General features: G+C 39.0%; 1 protein-coding gene across 6 annotated transcripts in view; it reads left to right on the top strand.

Annotated features, from left to right (window-relative positions):
- ATRX (ATRX, chromatin remodeler) overlaps positions 1-16,099 on the top strand; it is a 139,042-nt gene that overhangs the window by 80,004 nt on the left and 42,939 nt on the right. For all 6 annotated transcript variants that reach the window (XR_003096056.1, XM_006032696.3, XM_025214447.1 and 3 more), the window contains 3 exons: positions 9,966-10,103; positions 10,433-10,608; positions 12,051-12,168. Coding sequence is in view for 5 of the 6 variants with exons in the window: in XM_006032696.3 (XP_006032758.2) it covers positions 9,966-10,103; positions 10,433-10,608; positions 12,051-12,168 (432 nt within the window). In the remaining variant the exon portion in view is untranslated. The remainder of the gene's footprint in view (positions 1-9,965; positions 10,104-10,432; positions 10,609-12,050; positions 12,169-16,099) is intronic.

Raw genomic sequence — 16,099 nt, 5'->3', positions numbered from 1 at the left:
TTGGCTTGCTAGCCGTATAAGAGGCTTGAGCGGTTTCCGCCCAAGTTGGAGAACTCCGAGGAGAACCCCGCAAGGGAGGACTCCACAACCATCTGGAGGAGGAGAACTTCACGTCTCGTGAAGATCTCTAAGCGCTGCGGAGCCTATCGAACCCAGCGTGTACCTTAAGAAGGCTACAGGGGTCTGATCAACCTCTGGCCTCTCCCCGTCGCCGAACGATCCCTTGACGAACCCTTTCCCTGCGCGCAAGTTCCACGGAGCCTAGCAAACTTCGTGCGAGTGTATCCAGAGCTCTCTGCTTCGAGTTGTTTTCTTCGGTTGACGTGACGGGCTCGCGTGTTTAGAGCCTTCAACCGGATTGGGTTAGAGGTTCGCATGGAAGGAACTGTTGTCCGCCTCTCTTCTTTTTTGTCTGTAACCGCAACCCAAGCAAGTTTTCCTGCCTGCACCGCGACCATCTTCAGTGCAAGTAAAATAATCTTTAATCAACCGCTAAGCGTCCGTGCCTAATTCTAGCCCGCCGGCCTGCATTCCCCAACCCGGCGTGTCCAGGCTGCTGGCCACAGCCCGCCGCGCGCCCCCGAGGGCCTCGGACCGCTCTACGTGGTTTTCTAACTGCTGGAAGAATCGCCTGCCTTAAGGTTAGAAAAAGTAATAATTTAGGTAGCAAAATTGATGCATGTCTTTTCCTTGGCTACATACAGATAAAATAATCTTTGAAACAGGAGGAGGAAAAGGACAGTAGTTTTGTTGTTTGTTTATTTCAAATCTCTGGATTCATAATGACTGCTCATAATGAGCATTGCAAGAAGAGTTTATCCCAATCAGTCTATTACTTCAGAATCCAAATAAACACTCAGGTCTGTTATGTGTTCATTTAAGATAGGGCTGTCCATCTGGTTGCCCAGGGGATACATGCGGCCCCCCAGGCTTCTGCATAGTAAATAATGTTTTGGCAAAAATCAAATCAACTTAGTAGATGACTAAATAGAGACAGAATGCAGCTATGCTTCTAGAATAGAGTCTCCAGAGTGGTTTGTTTTTTTCTTTCTGCCCATAGCAAAAAAAAAATGGGAGTCCCAAAATGAAATTGCTTTGCAAATAAAATCCCAGATTAACACAGTTTTATCTATCTCAGTACTTTTTTTTAAAAGTGTCTTAGTGATTCAAATGCCAATCTAGCTTGGTCACAAGCCTTTAAAATGTTTGTGTTGTCTAGACCTGTTGTAAGTTTTGAAGACATGGCATTTTTAAAATACCAGCTGTGAGCAGTCTCATTTTGTTTACTGGGTAAATAAATTTGCATCCTAATGAGATAATTTGGGGGGGGACATTTTTCTCTGCTTTTTAAATTTGATATATCAGTTGTCCACGTAATTCTGATATTTCAGTTTTCACTTCTGTCCATGCTTTTTTATGCTAATTTCATAGTCTTCCATAATTTTCTTTCTCAGATTATTTTCTTTTTTAACACTTACTAATATATTCAAGGAGTTCTTCTTTATGGTACTTGCTTTCATTCCAGCATATTTCTGAAGTAAGTACGTACGTGTGTGTGTGTGTGTGTGTGTGTGTGTGTGTGTGTGTGTGGACTAAATAACTAGTAGTGACTCAAATCTTTAGGAAGTAGTTATAGCTATTTTTCAAGGTGGTGTGCATGACATTTTTCCATAATAAGTTTTGGTTGCATGAAAAAGGATCACTTGACCTAGGCTCACTTACTTAAACGCAAGGTGAATGTTGGGTTGATCGTTATGGATCTGAGCATATACCAGATGTAACTTGTATACAGCTTGTATACTCAGGTTGTGTATGGCCTTATCATATGAGAACTGCCAAGCATTAGAGCAGTAATTTCTGGTAAAACTACTTGACTGACTTCAGTTGGCAGAATCATGGTTTAGAGTAGAAATTTTGAAATTTTAAAAAACTTTTTATGAAAACTTCTGAATATGGAATAGCTTTTATCAGCTCTTTTAATCGGCTCTAAGTAACAGCTTCCTTCTTTTATCCAGATACCTTTCAACTTTTTATTTTGACAGAATGAGGCAACAGTAGTGGAAAAAACTGACCCCAAGTGCTTGCTGCCATTTGGGAAGGCAATTATTACTAGGGTAGCTAGGAAATGCCCTTTAGTGGTTCTCCTTGGTGGTATTTTATGTTGCAAAGGACTTCTCCTGAGGCACTTACAAAACTCTGGAAGAAGCAGCAGTGAAAACAATATCTGTGCACTCTTTCATTGTGAATTCTCTCCCCCCTCCCCTGCTCCCCTCTTATCTTAAGGGACTTCACTGATTTGTGATGGGCTGAACACTTTATCTCCTTAATGAATATGTTTTCATTTTTTTTCCTTCTTTGAGTCAAATTGTATAATGGATACTGTTGAACATCTTTATGGCTTTCATGGTTTTTAGACAGTTATTTGGGCCCATCACATTTACAGAGCTCATAACTTTAATATGCTTTATTGAGATTTGTAGTAGTGTGTGAAGTGGTACAGATCATCTGAAATGCTATCTTTAGCCTTTGGAAAATTATCTTGGTTAATCTGTGTAATTGCCTATTATTTATCAGATTTCTTACAGTGAAAACATGTAACAGTTTTGTGTGTAAACATCCTGACATCCATGTGTGATGGAATATGTTGTCCTTCATTCCCTGTCATTAGTTTTTTCTAAACTTTTTGAAGTTCTGTTTCATTACTATATCAGCAAAAAGTTAAGATATGACTTTGAAACTTCTTTTCAGTGCCCTATATTTTATTGTGGCAAAAGTTGATCAGAGCCATATATTTTAAATGCATTTACTTACAGCTGAATTTTAACTTCACTTCCTTCTTAAAATATTTGAACTTTTAAAATGGTTTGTCCTAATTAAATTTTTTGAAGGCTATATTTACACAGTAAATTTTCTAGGTTGAGGAAAAGCTTAAAATAATTCTGGCATTTTAAAAAGATTCACGCAGCACTCCATGTCACTTTCTCTTGTCACGTTACCATTCTACTGAGGGGTCTTTTTCCCTGATGAAGTAACAAGTTGGACTTGTGTTATTGAAAAAGATCAATTAACGTTCACTCTGGTTTATATATGGTTTCTAAGTTATTCAGTCATTTCATCTCTCACAGTTAAGCCTGCCAGTTCTTATAATTTTTTTTTTATGACAAAGAATACATTTTTATAGAGACAATCCATCTTTGTTTACCAACACCAGGTACACTTTGATATCTTATTTCAATTCCCTTGCGAGTGTAATTTTTTTTAAAGGTTTTTCCATGTTTGCCTGACGCTTCTGGAAAGCCAAATGTACAACTTAGCAGTTTTTGTAGCCAAAAATAAATTAGAAAAATGCAGACACTGTACAAGATATGAGAGAACTGTAATGATTTAAAAGAAACAAATGCTGATAAGAGTCTGTGCCTGGTGTTAACAGATATTTTACCATGTGTCCTATCCACTGGTTGGAAGTTGAAGCAGGAGAAATTCAAATTGCAATTTAGGCACGCATTTTCAGTGCCAATGATGATTAAAAGAACAAACTTTGAAGGAAAGTGATGGAATCAGCAACTCTTGCTGTCTGGTTAAGATTGAGTGCCATTCTGGCTTTCAAACTGAATTTATTGGATTTATTTCAGGGCCCTTAGACCCAGGCCATCCAGATGCACAGAGAGCCCCACAACTGGATAGCACACTGGATCAGTGTGCAGATGTAGCCCAGGGCCTGATCCAGGCGCACACAGGCTGGCTAGAAGTGGTGTGGGCCCAGATCCGGTAGCACAGGACTCAAGGAGAATGTGTGGAGTCCAGTCCTGGCTCATAGGGTCCTGTCTGGCCTGTGGACTGGCCCTGAGTCACTGTTCCAGCCCAGCAACAGGTTGAGTGCTGCTGCTTTAAACTGTGGTATTAGATGCTGTCAGGTGGTATATCTGGGTTGTTTTATCAGAATAAATATCCATTATAATCGTAGCGTGATTACAATTTATAAAGAGGATACGTAGAGGTTTTAGATGTGGCATGGTAGGTTAAAGATTGAGCACTGTTTTTGCACCTTTTGTTAAAACAACATCTTTCCTGTCCCAAAATTCAATACAAACAAGCCATTATGTTACACATTAGGCATACAGATAGCTGTGCAGGATGTGATATGAATACTACTGAATGCACTAGCGGTGCCTGCTATTCAATGGCAAAATTCAAAATATGGATGCTAGTACACTAAGGAAGTCCTGTTTCAAGAGAATTTTCAAGCCAACTGTAGTAAGCATCATGAGCAGACTGTTGCATCTCAAATTCTGTGAAAATATTTGCTCATTAATACAATTAAACCATAGATTCTTTTATTCTAAATATGAGACATTTGCACAAATGCAAAACAAGGAAGTCGATATAGGATTTTGACATGAAACAATAAAATGGTTTTGTGACCAAAAGACTTATGAAGTGAACCATTGTGCCATAAAGTTCAGAAATTATTTGTTCATATTAGATTCTTTTCTCTGGACTTAAGAATCATAGAGACGTTGTACTGGAAGGGACCTCCAGAGGTCATCCAGTCCAACACCCTGCTCAAGGCAGAATCATCCCTATCCAGACCATCCTATACAATCCATAATTTAAACTCTGCATAAGACTACCATCAACCCTGACATAACACAAACCTAACACCCAAACCTGCCAGAGGTAAACAAGGAAATGATGGCAGCCAGTGTCCTGCTTCTATGAAGTATTATCAGAGAGCTTCTGGGTAGAGGGCCATGCTCCCCACTACAGAGAAAAGCAAAACCCCCCAGAATCTGTACCAGATCTGACCATGGGGTAAAATACCTTCCTGGCCCCAAATATGGCAATTGGTTTGACCCTGAGAGGAGGGGCAACCCTCTAGCCAGAAACCTCCAGTTTGGGTCCCAGCAGGAGCACTGGCACACCCGAGTCAACGTCTCCAGCCTTGGGTATAGCCAACACCAAGTACATCTGAAGGAGGGTTAAAAACACTCTGACACATGACAAAAGGTAGGGCAGGGGCAACCAGCAAAGCCCAGAAGCATGGGAAATACCCATTGTAGAACATGGGTGTAATTACATCTAGATCATCCCTGACCAGTGGCTGTCCAGTCTCTTCTTGAACACCTCCAGGGATGGAGAGTCCACAGCTTCCCTAGGCAGTCTGTTACATGGCCTTACTGTTCTAACAGTGAAGAAGTTTTTCCAGATATCCAGTCTAAACTTACTCTTCTGCAACTTTAAGCCATTAGTCTGCATCATCCCCTCTGTAGCAAGAGAGAAAAGGTGCTTTCCCTCTTCTTTATGGCAGCCCTTCAAGTATTTGAACACGCCTAGCTCTTTCAGCCTTTCCTCGTACAACTTGCTTTCCAATCCCTTTATCTTTGTCACCTGCCTCTGGACGCTCTTTAACTTCTCCACGTCCTTTTTAAAATGTAGAGCCCAGAACTGAACACAGTACTCCAGATGAGTACCTAATCAGTGCCAAGTAGTAGAGGCATTATCACCTCCCATGTCTCGCACTTAATACTTTATTTAAGCATTCGAAGTGGTATCACATGAGGAACTATCTGTGAAACTAGAAAGAGTAGGGATTAATAGAGGAATTGCCAGTGTGTAAGGAACTGTCAAAAGAGGACCTGATAACGGGTAGTGGTAAAAGGGGATGTGTCGGGCTGGAGAGAAATTACTAGCTGAGTTACTTGAGTATCAGTTTTGGGACCAAGCCTGTTGAAATTTTTCATTAATGACCTTGGCACAAAAAGTATGTGTGCGCTGATGGAATTTAATGATAACACAAAGTTGGGAGGTATTGTCAATACAGAGGTGGATTGAATATCCTAAAGAAAGAACTGGATGACCCAGAACAAAAGTAATTGAAAAGGAATGAAATTCAATAGTACCAAATACAGGGTCATGCACTTACAGATTAATAAAAGAAATTGCTGCTGTGATCTGGGAACTCAAGACTTGTTAATGACTGAAGAAGGGAAAAACTTGAGCATACTAGTTGATCACAGGATGATTGAACTGTCGGTGTTACCTTAAGTTATATCAGGCAAGGTATTTCCAGCAGAAATAGGGAAGAAATATTAGTGCTACAAGGTGCTGATAGGACCCCATGTGGAATACAACTACTTTGGTCATGGGGGTTCGAGAGAGATTATTTCAATAGGTGGAATATCAGGAGATAAGAAGAGGAATGGAGGGCCTGTCATGTAAGAGGAGATTAAAAGAAAGTGATTTGTTTAGCCTAGTGATAGACTGAATTGCTGTCTGTAAATACTTTGTGGCGGGTGATAGAAGAGCTTTTTCAACTAATAGACATATTAACACAACAAATGGGTACAGATTGGTCATTCTTAAATTGAGGCTGGGGAAATGGAACGTTTCTTACCATCAAAGACTCTTAGAAGAAAGAGTCTTCCAACAAGCATACTGGGACCAAAAACACCTAATTAATTTAAAGATGGAGCCTGATCAGTTTATGAAAGCAATTATATGGCAGTAGCAGGGGACTGGACCCTTTCTGTTAGGTTTCCCTATGATTTCCCCTCCCCCTTACCTCCCCCCCCCCAATCAGTTAGAAAAGACTAACAAAATGTAATGAACTAACATCAGACAGTAAGTAGTCATATAAAGTATTGACAAATAAATTGATTTCTGCATAGAGTTGCTAATGCTAGCATCTTTGTTGTTGGCAGAGCAGCAGTTAGCAATATCTAATGCCCACACATCAGCATAACTGAGAATGTGTCAAACAAGGTTGTCTGTCATGATTACGAATAATTACAAATATGTTAAGACCAGATATCATGTTTGTAAATCAGATGGTTTTAAAGGTGCTAACCAACCATGCTGTGGCCTGGGATCTTGCAGACAAGTCAGGGATATCAAGTTTTTGCCAATCATCTTCATTTACAATGATAAATCAGAGCCACGCAGGCTATGGCTTAGACAAATACTTCATTATGGTGTGTTGCAGACTCTTGATACAAATGTAGCAGTTGTTGGCATTGCAGCAGTAATAACTAATATTGGGAACCTTTTTTCTCCATGCATTTAACATTGGAAAGAATTTTTGGTTTATTACAGTAAATTTCAAGCTACTGTTGTTCATCAGTCAAGAAAAATTACAAGAGTTTCTGCAGTTCTGTGTGTCAGTGGGTTCTGATGTGAGGATTTTTTTGCAGGAAGAGATTTTTTAAAAGTGCCTTACTCATAGAATATATTTGATATCATAAGTTTGCTCTTAAATCTAAGGAACAATCCATCTTTTATCACTACTGAAGATCTTGAAATATTGAACAATTTGTTTATCTTTTAGTGATGTCAGCTGTTAATGCCAGTACACCAATGCTATCTGCCCATAAACATTAACACTTCACCCACTCAGGCTGAACTGGCGCAACATATTCAATGAGCAGCTTTACAAATTAACTGTTCTCAGCAACATTATTTAAAATGATCATTAGCAGATCTGGGGCTGTGGATATAGGCTGGAAGCCTGTCTGGAGAGATCTATCCAAAGTAGCTGACACTCAAAATTCTTAGGGAATGTCACTATAAAATGTCACTATAAAATGTCATGCAAGTGTCAAAAGGACAGGTCTGTATCACAGTGGTGGAGAATACAACCAGGTGTACATGAAAAGCACAGAAGGCAAACACATTCTGAAAGACTTCAGAAGTCGGATCTGTCGACTGATTGTCACATCAGAATATAGCAGTCATGGAAATTAATTAACTAGTTCAAAAATTAAAGGGATGTCTAACTCTTAACTTTAACTAGTTGAATTTTTCAGCTGTTAACTTTTAACTTTAACTAGTTTTTAAAAAAAGGGTAACTTTTTAACTTTTTAAAAATATAAGTTAAAAGGTTAAAAAAAAATTGAAATCTGGCTTTCCCAGAGTTTTTCCTGATGCACAACTCTCTAGGACTTGCATGGAATGATATTTCTTCATTGAAACTCTAGGACTTCTTGTTTGAGAGACAGAGTAGTGTGCCTTTCTATGAGATATGGTCTCTTAAGAACTGCAAGTCCCAGAGTTCCTTACTTCATGCTGGCATTTTCTATGCATTTGCAGAACTCAACAGGGCTGCAGGAGAGGGAACAAGCATTCCCTTATCTGCCCATGTAGAGCAAATTGTTCAGTAGTGGGGGCTTAGTTTTGCAAGACGGAAGAAGAAAATTGTCAGATGTCAATTTTGAAATGCAGCTTTTGCTGAAGTTCAATAAGCATGTTTAAACAGTTTCTACTATGCAACTGAACATTCTCTTTCATTTAAACCGATTTTCTCATTTCAGTCTAATTTTGATTTTCAAACACTTTCATTATTTCTAATTCAGATATATTTCATACCCTTTGTTACCTTTTGAGCAATAAAAAATGTAACAACAGAGGTTTTCTGTGGAAACATCTTTCATTTGTCACCTGGCTATGAATATCTCCTTTCTGTTGTTCTGCTATACCTATCTGATGCATTAACTTTTACAAAGTACTTCACATAGAGAGGGTGAGAAGGATCTAGCATTACATAGGTATTAGTAAATTGTTATTCTGAAAACTGTATGGCAAGTATAACATTGTTTTCAGGTAAAGCAGGGTGAGTTCTAAGTAAATTAGGTTGCTTCTGTGGGCTTATGGAAAAGAAACCCACTCATTGCATTTGAAAATGAAGAATGATGCTATGAGGCAATTCATTGGGTTTCACACATTTCTTAAGAATCAACTTTAACTTTTTACTAGTTCCTCTCTTTTTAATTTGCCTTTTAACTAGTTGAAAGTGGTTATACTTAACTTTTAACTCAACTCAAGTTAATTTTAAAGGTTGCTAACTTTTAACTTTAACTAGTTACATTTTTCATAAACTTTTCCCATGACTAGAATATAATATTAAATTTTATGTATGTTCCCTGATATATTCCTGGCATTTGCTTACTGGTTAATGTACCGGGAGTATGTATGCATTGTACATGCAGAATAGAAAAAACAAACGTAGCATGAGCCAGTGATAAAACTGTATATGCATATAAAGAAAATCTTAAGAAATAAGCATTAGTTTGCAAGGGCCATGAAAGCCCATAGCAACTTTTTTTCTCACTGCTAATTCGGCTAGTATGAATATGGGATTGTTTGTATTAAAGTGGTTGAGATGTCTTGACATTGCATCTAATAAATTAAACGGTCACATTGCCTGAAATTTAAATCAGTTAAGTTTTAAAACAAAAGTTTTGAATCAGACCATTGAACTTATTTGGTCTTGCCTAAAGTTTGGTCTTTACCTTTGGCCAGCTCTAAGTTATCACTGGAACAACTTAGATCAAGTTTTACATTGTACTCATCATTAAGGAGCATACTACATTCTGGTCTTCATAGGAAACAGTCCTATTGTACTTTGGTTCTCTTGATGACTTATCCGTCACCAGTAGATGGCACTGTGTAACCTCACTTTAAAAATTTGCACTTGTGAACTTTGTCTGGGAAAACAAGGATCACTTATGTGCATATAGATATCTTTATAGCATTATTCTGCAAAACTTTGGTTGATATTATCATCAAATTTATTATGCATAACTCTGTAATATAGAAAATAAATTATTGTGCTTTGTGTCCTGAAATATCTTTTAAAAAAAAAAGGCGGCTTTATTTTTTATATATATATATATAGTTGCCTGTTTAATAGAACAGAGTCACACTAGTAAACAACCAAATTGCTACAGGCAGAAGAGGAGCAAGGTAGCACCTTAGAGACTAATAGGTTTAGAAAGACATAATATGTTTTAGAGGGCTTCAGAATAAGAATACATGTATATCTCTGAACCAGTAATTTTCTAAGGTACTACCATATCCTGCCTTCTGCCTGACTTCAGACTAATACAGCTTACTGCTTCTCTCTAATCATAAATTCCTCCAGGTTACAGAAAATCAAGTTATCTAATATCACTAAACTTCTTTTCTTCTAGGCCCTGACTTTGTTGTGTGTGATGAAGGGCATATATTAAAAAACGAAGCTTCTGCTGTTTCTAAAGCTATGAATGCTATACAATCCAGAAGGAGGATAATTCTTACAGGAACACCACTACAGAATAACCTTATAGAATGTAAGTAGTGGTTTCTTTGGCTTTTAGTTGAAAATGGCTTCTTCAACAGATGTTTGAATTGTAAAGAAAAAAAAAAAGTGTGGTTTGGTGTAATTGAAAGTAATCTGTATTCCTAGTGGCACCAGAGTATAGCTAATGAAATAAATTAAGTAGCAATGAAAAGCTATTACTTTCTGGGTCTATGCTTTGAAGATACTTTTATCTTTTTTAACAGAAAAGGATTTTTAGAAGGGGGATAGACTCCTATTTTTGTTAAAATGAGAATAAACACTTTCATGGAAACTATTTACTTTAACTTAAAAAAACTGGAGTTGATCTTTTTCTCCCAGATCACTGCATGGTTAATTTTATCAAAGAGAACTTGCTTGGATCAATTAAGGAATTCCGAAATCGTTTTATAAATCCAATCCAGAATGGTCAGTGTGCGGATTCTACCCCTGTTGATGTAAGAGTAATGAAAAAGCGTGCACATATTTTATATGAAATGTTAGCTGGATGTGTTCAGGTATGTAAATACTTTTCTATAATGTTTAGTTTCTTTATTACGTGGTTTGAATAATATGCTTTCATTTGGACTACATTGCTTAAGGTCTGCATTGGACTGCATTATTGTTATCTGTATATTTCATTAAGCTAGCTGTCACTTTTTTGATCCAACTAGACTTTTCACCAATTAGTTTAGTTGTGAATGATTCAGAAATAGCACATAAATAGAAAATCTTATAAACCAAAAGTTACAGTTCTTACTGAGATGCCAGTATATTCTAGATAGGATATGTAGAAGTTGGAGAATGCAGTAGTTTTCCTCATTTATGGGACAGGTAATTTATATAATAGGGTAGAATATCAGTACATTAGTCTTAGCATCTATTTTTAAATATTCTAAACTTATTTTGTATGCATATTTAAAAATGTACCTGTATGAAAAATTATAATAAACTGATGGTCCATAGAGAACTGGTCATTTGATGTAGTTGACTTTGTTTTCATTTTGAAGACTCATGTGGGAAGAGAGAGAGGTTGAGGATTGATTCAAAGAGGATAAAGCATTTGTTAATTTAAACATCAGAAATTATTTACTTTCCTCAGTATACTTTTTTAGGTTTAAGCAGTTGCTGCACTTGCCTCAGATGTTAAGTGCTTATGAATGGAGTGAGATTAGTCATATGGTCATAATGAAAAATGAAGTAGTTTGATATATTTTTTTTAATAAGGAAATGTTGGAAATGTTTGGGGTCTTCTGGCCTGGCACATCAAAAAATGGAAAGCCATAGGTATACCCTTAAGAGCAAGAAGGGGGTATGACAGTTGTATTTAATACTCTATCGTGTTCCTGTAAGAAAGGAAGAAGGCAACAACACTGAAAATCTTAATTATTACATCAAAATGTTTTTATTAAAAGGTTAGATGTCCTAAAACTAAGCCATTTGGAGGTCAACAAATTTCTTATAGCTTGCCACACAAGGAGTAGCATACAGCAAACTGCGGAGTTTGTTAGCCTGGAAACTCAGCATACTATTAAGATGAAGAGGGAAATGGAGAGAAGCAGCAATTTGCAACAAAAGAAAACGAGAGAAGGAAGTGGTAGGAGCCTGGGCAAGCACACACAAGCATTCTGACACCCCAGAATTGAGAGTGGCTTCATGAAGCATCGGAACCAGTGCTCCCATAATATCAACTTTGACATTAATTGCTTCACTTACACATATTTGCACGCTAAGAGTAACCATATTGAAAAGAAGCAATGATTGGAAGCGATTATGGAAATTGTAGTTGACGCTGCAAACGCCAAGGAATTTGCACACTGAAGTGATACATGTAGCATGCACTTGACTAACCAGCCAGATACATTAGATAAAAGACAGTGTCTGTATATTAAGATGCCAAAAGTTTTAAAATGCAGAGATTTATCTGTTCTGACCAAACATCCCTTTTGTAAAATTACAGAGAAAAGATTACACTGCATTAACTAAGTTCCTGCCACCAAAACATGAGTACGTTCTTGCAGTTAGAATGACGCCTCTTCAGTGTAAACTCTATCAATTCTACTTGGATCACTTAACAGGTAAGTAGCTACAGCACAGTAGGATAACGTAATTAATTTTCACCTAATTTTTTTGCCCTGTTTTCATAAACAACTCTATAGATGGTCCTTTCTGTTTGCAGCGGGAATCTGTTTTTGCTCCGAAACTTGATTCTGCACAATACTTGGCTTCATATAATGAAATATTTATTGCATATTACTAAGTCATATTTCTTGTGTGTGGTTTGTCATTCCTTTCTCGGAAATAAAACAACTAACTTCATTATATGGATTAATTGCTATTATCTCTTACATAAATAATTTCAGAGGGGCTCTGAAGAGAAAGTTATTTATTTTGTTCTAGACCAGTTGTTTGTCTCCTGTGTAGTGAAATAATCAGAAAGATCGACGAGAGTAGAATGCAGAATCGAGGTGTGCCAGCAAAGGTGTTTTTCTGAAGCTTGCAGTTTGCCTTATTTGCCCTTGCTACCTAGGGACAATTCTTGTTAATTCTTTGTGTCAGCTTATTTTGTGCAGTTGTCTTTGACATTTCCTGGTCTGGGTAGTAGGCACCTGGCTGGGTAGGGGTTACAGTGTTTCAGTTACATTGTCAAGTATATCAAGAAAAGGCAGATAAGGTGTTTTGTATCCGATATCAAATTGTGATTTATATCAGATGTTAAATTTGGGTATGAAATATGCGGTGTTGTATTAATTTACTTGGATTATAGTGCGGTGTAGTTATCTTAGATAAATTGCCAACCAAGATTTCTTTTTAAAATACTTTCTGGGCTATTGTCTTTATTTGAGATAAGATACAGATCTAAACAGTCCAGTATAGGTAATTAATTTGTAATAAATTTGAGTCCAAAAAGTAAAGGCATTCTTGCTGTTCTACTTTTAAAATAAGGCTTTGGAAGTGTACTCCAAAACACAACAGATACAACTTTGACTTTGCATTGAGCTTACCTATAGTCACGTCTGTAAAATAATATGTTATGTAGTGAGTCTTACCTACATAAATGCTCTGAAGGAAAATATCTTTATATTGTGTTAGTTTCTACAGCATTCCAGATATACAAGGGTATTTCAGAAGCTAACACCAAAATGACGGCCCATGGTTCATGTCTGCAGCAAAGCAGCAGGGAACACTGATGGCAGCATTATGGAGAAGTGATATGGTTCAGTCATTGCACACACAATGGTTTTATTTAGAAGTTGCTGTTTAGTTTCTGGACCATTAATTGTTTTGTATATCCTCCAAAAGCAGTGCAATTAAAAACAAAAATCTTCATGGAGAATTCTCCTTAATGTATCTTAATATAACCTAATAGGCCAGAACTGGAAGTTTTTGGAGAGTGTTGGGGACAACTTCCTGATCCAAGTGCTAGAGTAGCTGACTAGGGGCTTTGCTCTTCTTGATCTGCTGCTCACGAACAGGGAGGAATTGGTGGGGAGTGTAGTAGTGGATGGTAACTTGGGCAGCAGTGACCACAAGATGATAGAGTTCAGGATCCTGAGGAAAGGAAGGATGGACAGTAGCAGAGTAAGGACCCTGGACTTCAGAAAAGCAGATTTTAACTCATGGGCAGGATCCCCTGGGAAGTCAGACTGAGTGGGAGAAGAGTCCAGGAGAGCTGGCTGTACTTCAAAGAAGCCTTACTGAGTGCAGGAATTAACCATCCTGATGCGCAGGAAGACTAGCAAGTATGGCAGAAAACCAGCTTGGCTTACCATAGAACTCTTCAGTAAACCGAGTCACAAAAAAGAAGCTTCTAAGAAGTGGAAACTTGGACAAATAAGTAGAGAGGAATATAAGAGCATTGCTCAGGCATGCAGGGATGAAGTCAGGAAGGCCAAAGCACAATTGGAGCTGCAGCTAGCAAGGGATGTGAAGGGTTTCTACAAGTATGTTGGTAGCAAGAGGAGGCTGAGGGAAAGTGCAATTCCCTTACTGAATGGGAGTGGCAGCTTTGTGACAGAGGATGCAGAAAAGGTTGAAATGCTCAATGCCTTCTTTGCCTCAGTCTTTACAGGCAAGGTCACCTCCCAGACTACTGCACTGGGCAGCACAGTTTGGGGAGGAGGTGAGCAGCTAGTCAACAGTGGAAAAAGAACAGGTTAGGGACTATTTAGAAAAGCTGAACATATACAAATCCTTGGGGCCAGATGGGATGCACCCAAGGGTGCTGAGGGAGTTGCCTGATGAAATCGCAGAGCCATTGGCCAACATCTTTGAAAATTCTTGGCGATTAGGAGAGGTCCCAGATGATTGGAGAAGGGCAAACCTAGTGCCCATATTTAAGAAAGGGGAAAAGGAGGTTCCAGGGAACTACAAACCAGTCAGCCTCACCTCAATCCCTGAAAAAATCATGGAAGAGATCCTCAAGGAATCTATTTCTAAGCATTTGGAAGAGAAGGTGGTTAGGAACAGTCAGCATGGATTCACCAGGGGCTAATCATTCCTGACCAACCTGATTGCCGTCTATGATGAGATGACTGGCTCTGTGGATGCAGGGAGACCAGTGGATGTGGTGTACCTTGGTTTTAGCAAAGCTTTCCGTATGGTGTCCCACAATATTCTTGAAGGCAAGCTAAGGAAATATGGGCTGGATGAATGGACTGTAAGGTAAACAGAAAACTGGCTGGAGCATTGGGCTCAGAGGGTAGTAATCAATGGCTCAATGTCTAGTTGGTGGGCGGTATCCAGTGGAGTGCCCCACGGGATGGTCCTGGGGCCAGTTTGATTTAATGTCTTCATCAGTGACCTGGAAGATAGCATACAGTGCACACTCAGCAGGTTTGCAGGTGACACCAAGTTGGGGGGAGTAATAGATATGCTGGAGGGCTAGGACTTAGAGTAGGGGCAGGCAATTATTTTGGGCGGACGGCCGCTTACTGAGTTTTGGCAAGCCATCAAGGGCCGCATTACGGGCAGCCGGGGCAGATGAATATTAATTTCCTAAATATTGGGGGCGGGGGCCAGATGGAATGATCTGGTGGGCCGCATTTTGCCCACCCCTGATTTAGAGAGACCTAAACAAATTGGAGGATTGTGCCAAAAGGAGTTTCATGAGGTTCAACAAGGACAAGTGCAAAGTCCTGCTCTTAGGACAAACCAGTCTTATGCACCAGTGTAGGCTGGGGGCTGATGGGGTGGGCAGCAGTTCTACAGAAAAGGACCTGGGGGTTACAGTGGACAATAAGCTGAGTATGAGCCAGCAGTGTGCCCTTGTTGCCAAGAAGGCTAACAGCATCCTGGGCTGCATTAGTAGGTGTGTTGCCAGCTGGTCAAGGGAAGGGATTATTCCCCTCTATTCAGCACTGGTGCAGCCACATCTGTAGTACTGTGCCCAGTTTTGCACCTTTCTTCCTCCTCCTTTCCCCCCCTCCCCCCTTTACAGGATGTGGACAAATTGGAGAGAGTCCAGTGGAGGGCAACAAAAATGGTGAGGGGGCTGGGGATCATGACTTGTGAAGAAATGTTGAGGGAACTGGGCTTATTTTCTCTAGAGAAGAGAAGACTGAGGAGATTTAATAGCAGCCTTCAGTTACCTGTAGGGTTCGAAAGAGGATGTAGCTGGACTGTTCTCAGTAGTGGCAGATGACAGAACAAGGAGCAATGGTCTCAAGTTGCAACAAGGGAAGTTTAGGTTGGATATTAGGAAGAATTTTCTTACTAGGAAAGTAGTAAAACACTGGAACAGGTTACCCAAAGAGGTGGTAGAAACTCCATCCTTAGAGGTGTTTAAGACCCAGCTAGACATAGCTTTGGCTGGGATGAGCTAGTTGGGGATGGTCTTGCATTGAGCAGGGGGTTGGACTAGATGACTTCCTGAGGTCCCTTCCAACCCTAATTTTCTATGTTTCTAAGAATGAGTCTTCATAACAGCTTTGTATGTCAAAGCAGCAGTAGTGGTTCCACAAATTTCTGTAAGTTTTCCTGGTCTGCTTTGTAAGTTTGTGATTTTTC

Source organism: Alligator sinensis, unplaced genomic scaffold (assembly GCF_000455745.1).
Source record: "Alligator sinensis unplaced genomic scaffold, ASM45574v1 scaffold1196_1, whole genome shotgun sequence".
Taxonomy (NCBI): domain Eukaryota; kingdom Metazoa; phylum Chordata; order Crocodylia; family Alligatoridae; genus Alligator; species Alligator sinensis.
The sequence above is the reverse complement of the archived record's forward strand: the minus strand, read 5'-3'. Positions and strand labels throughout refer to the sequence as shown.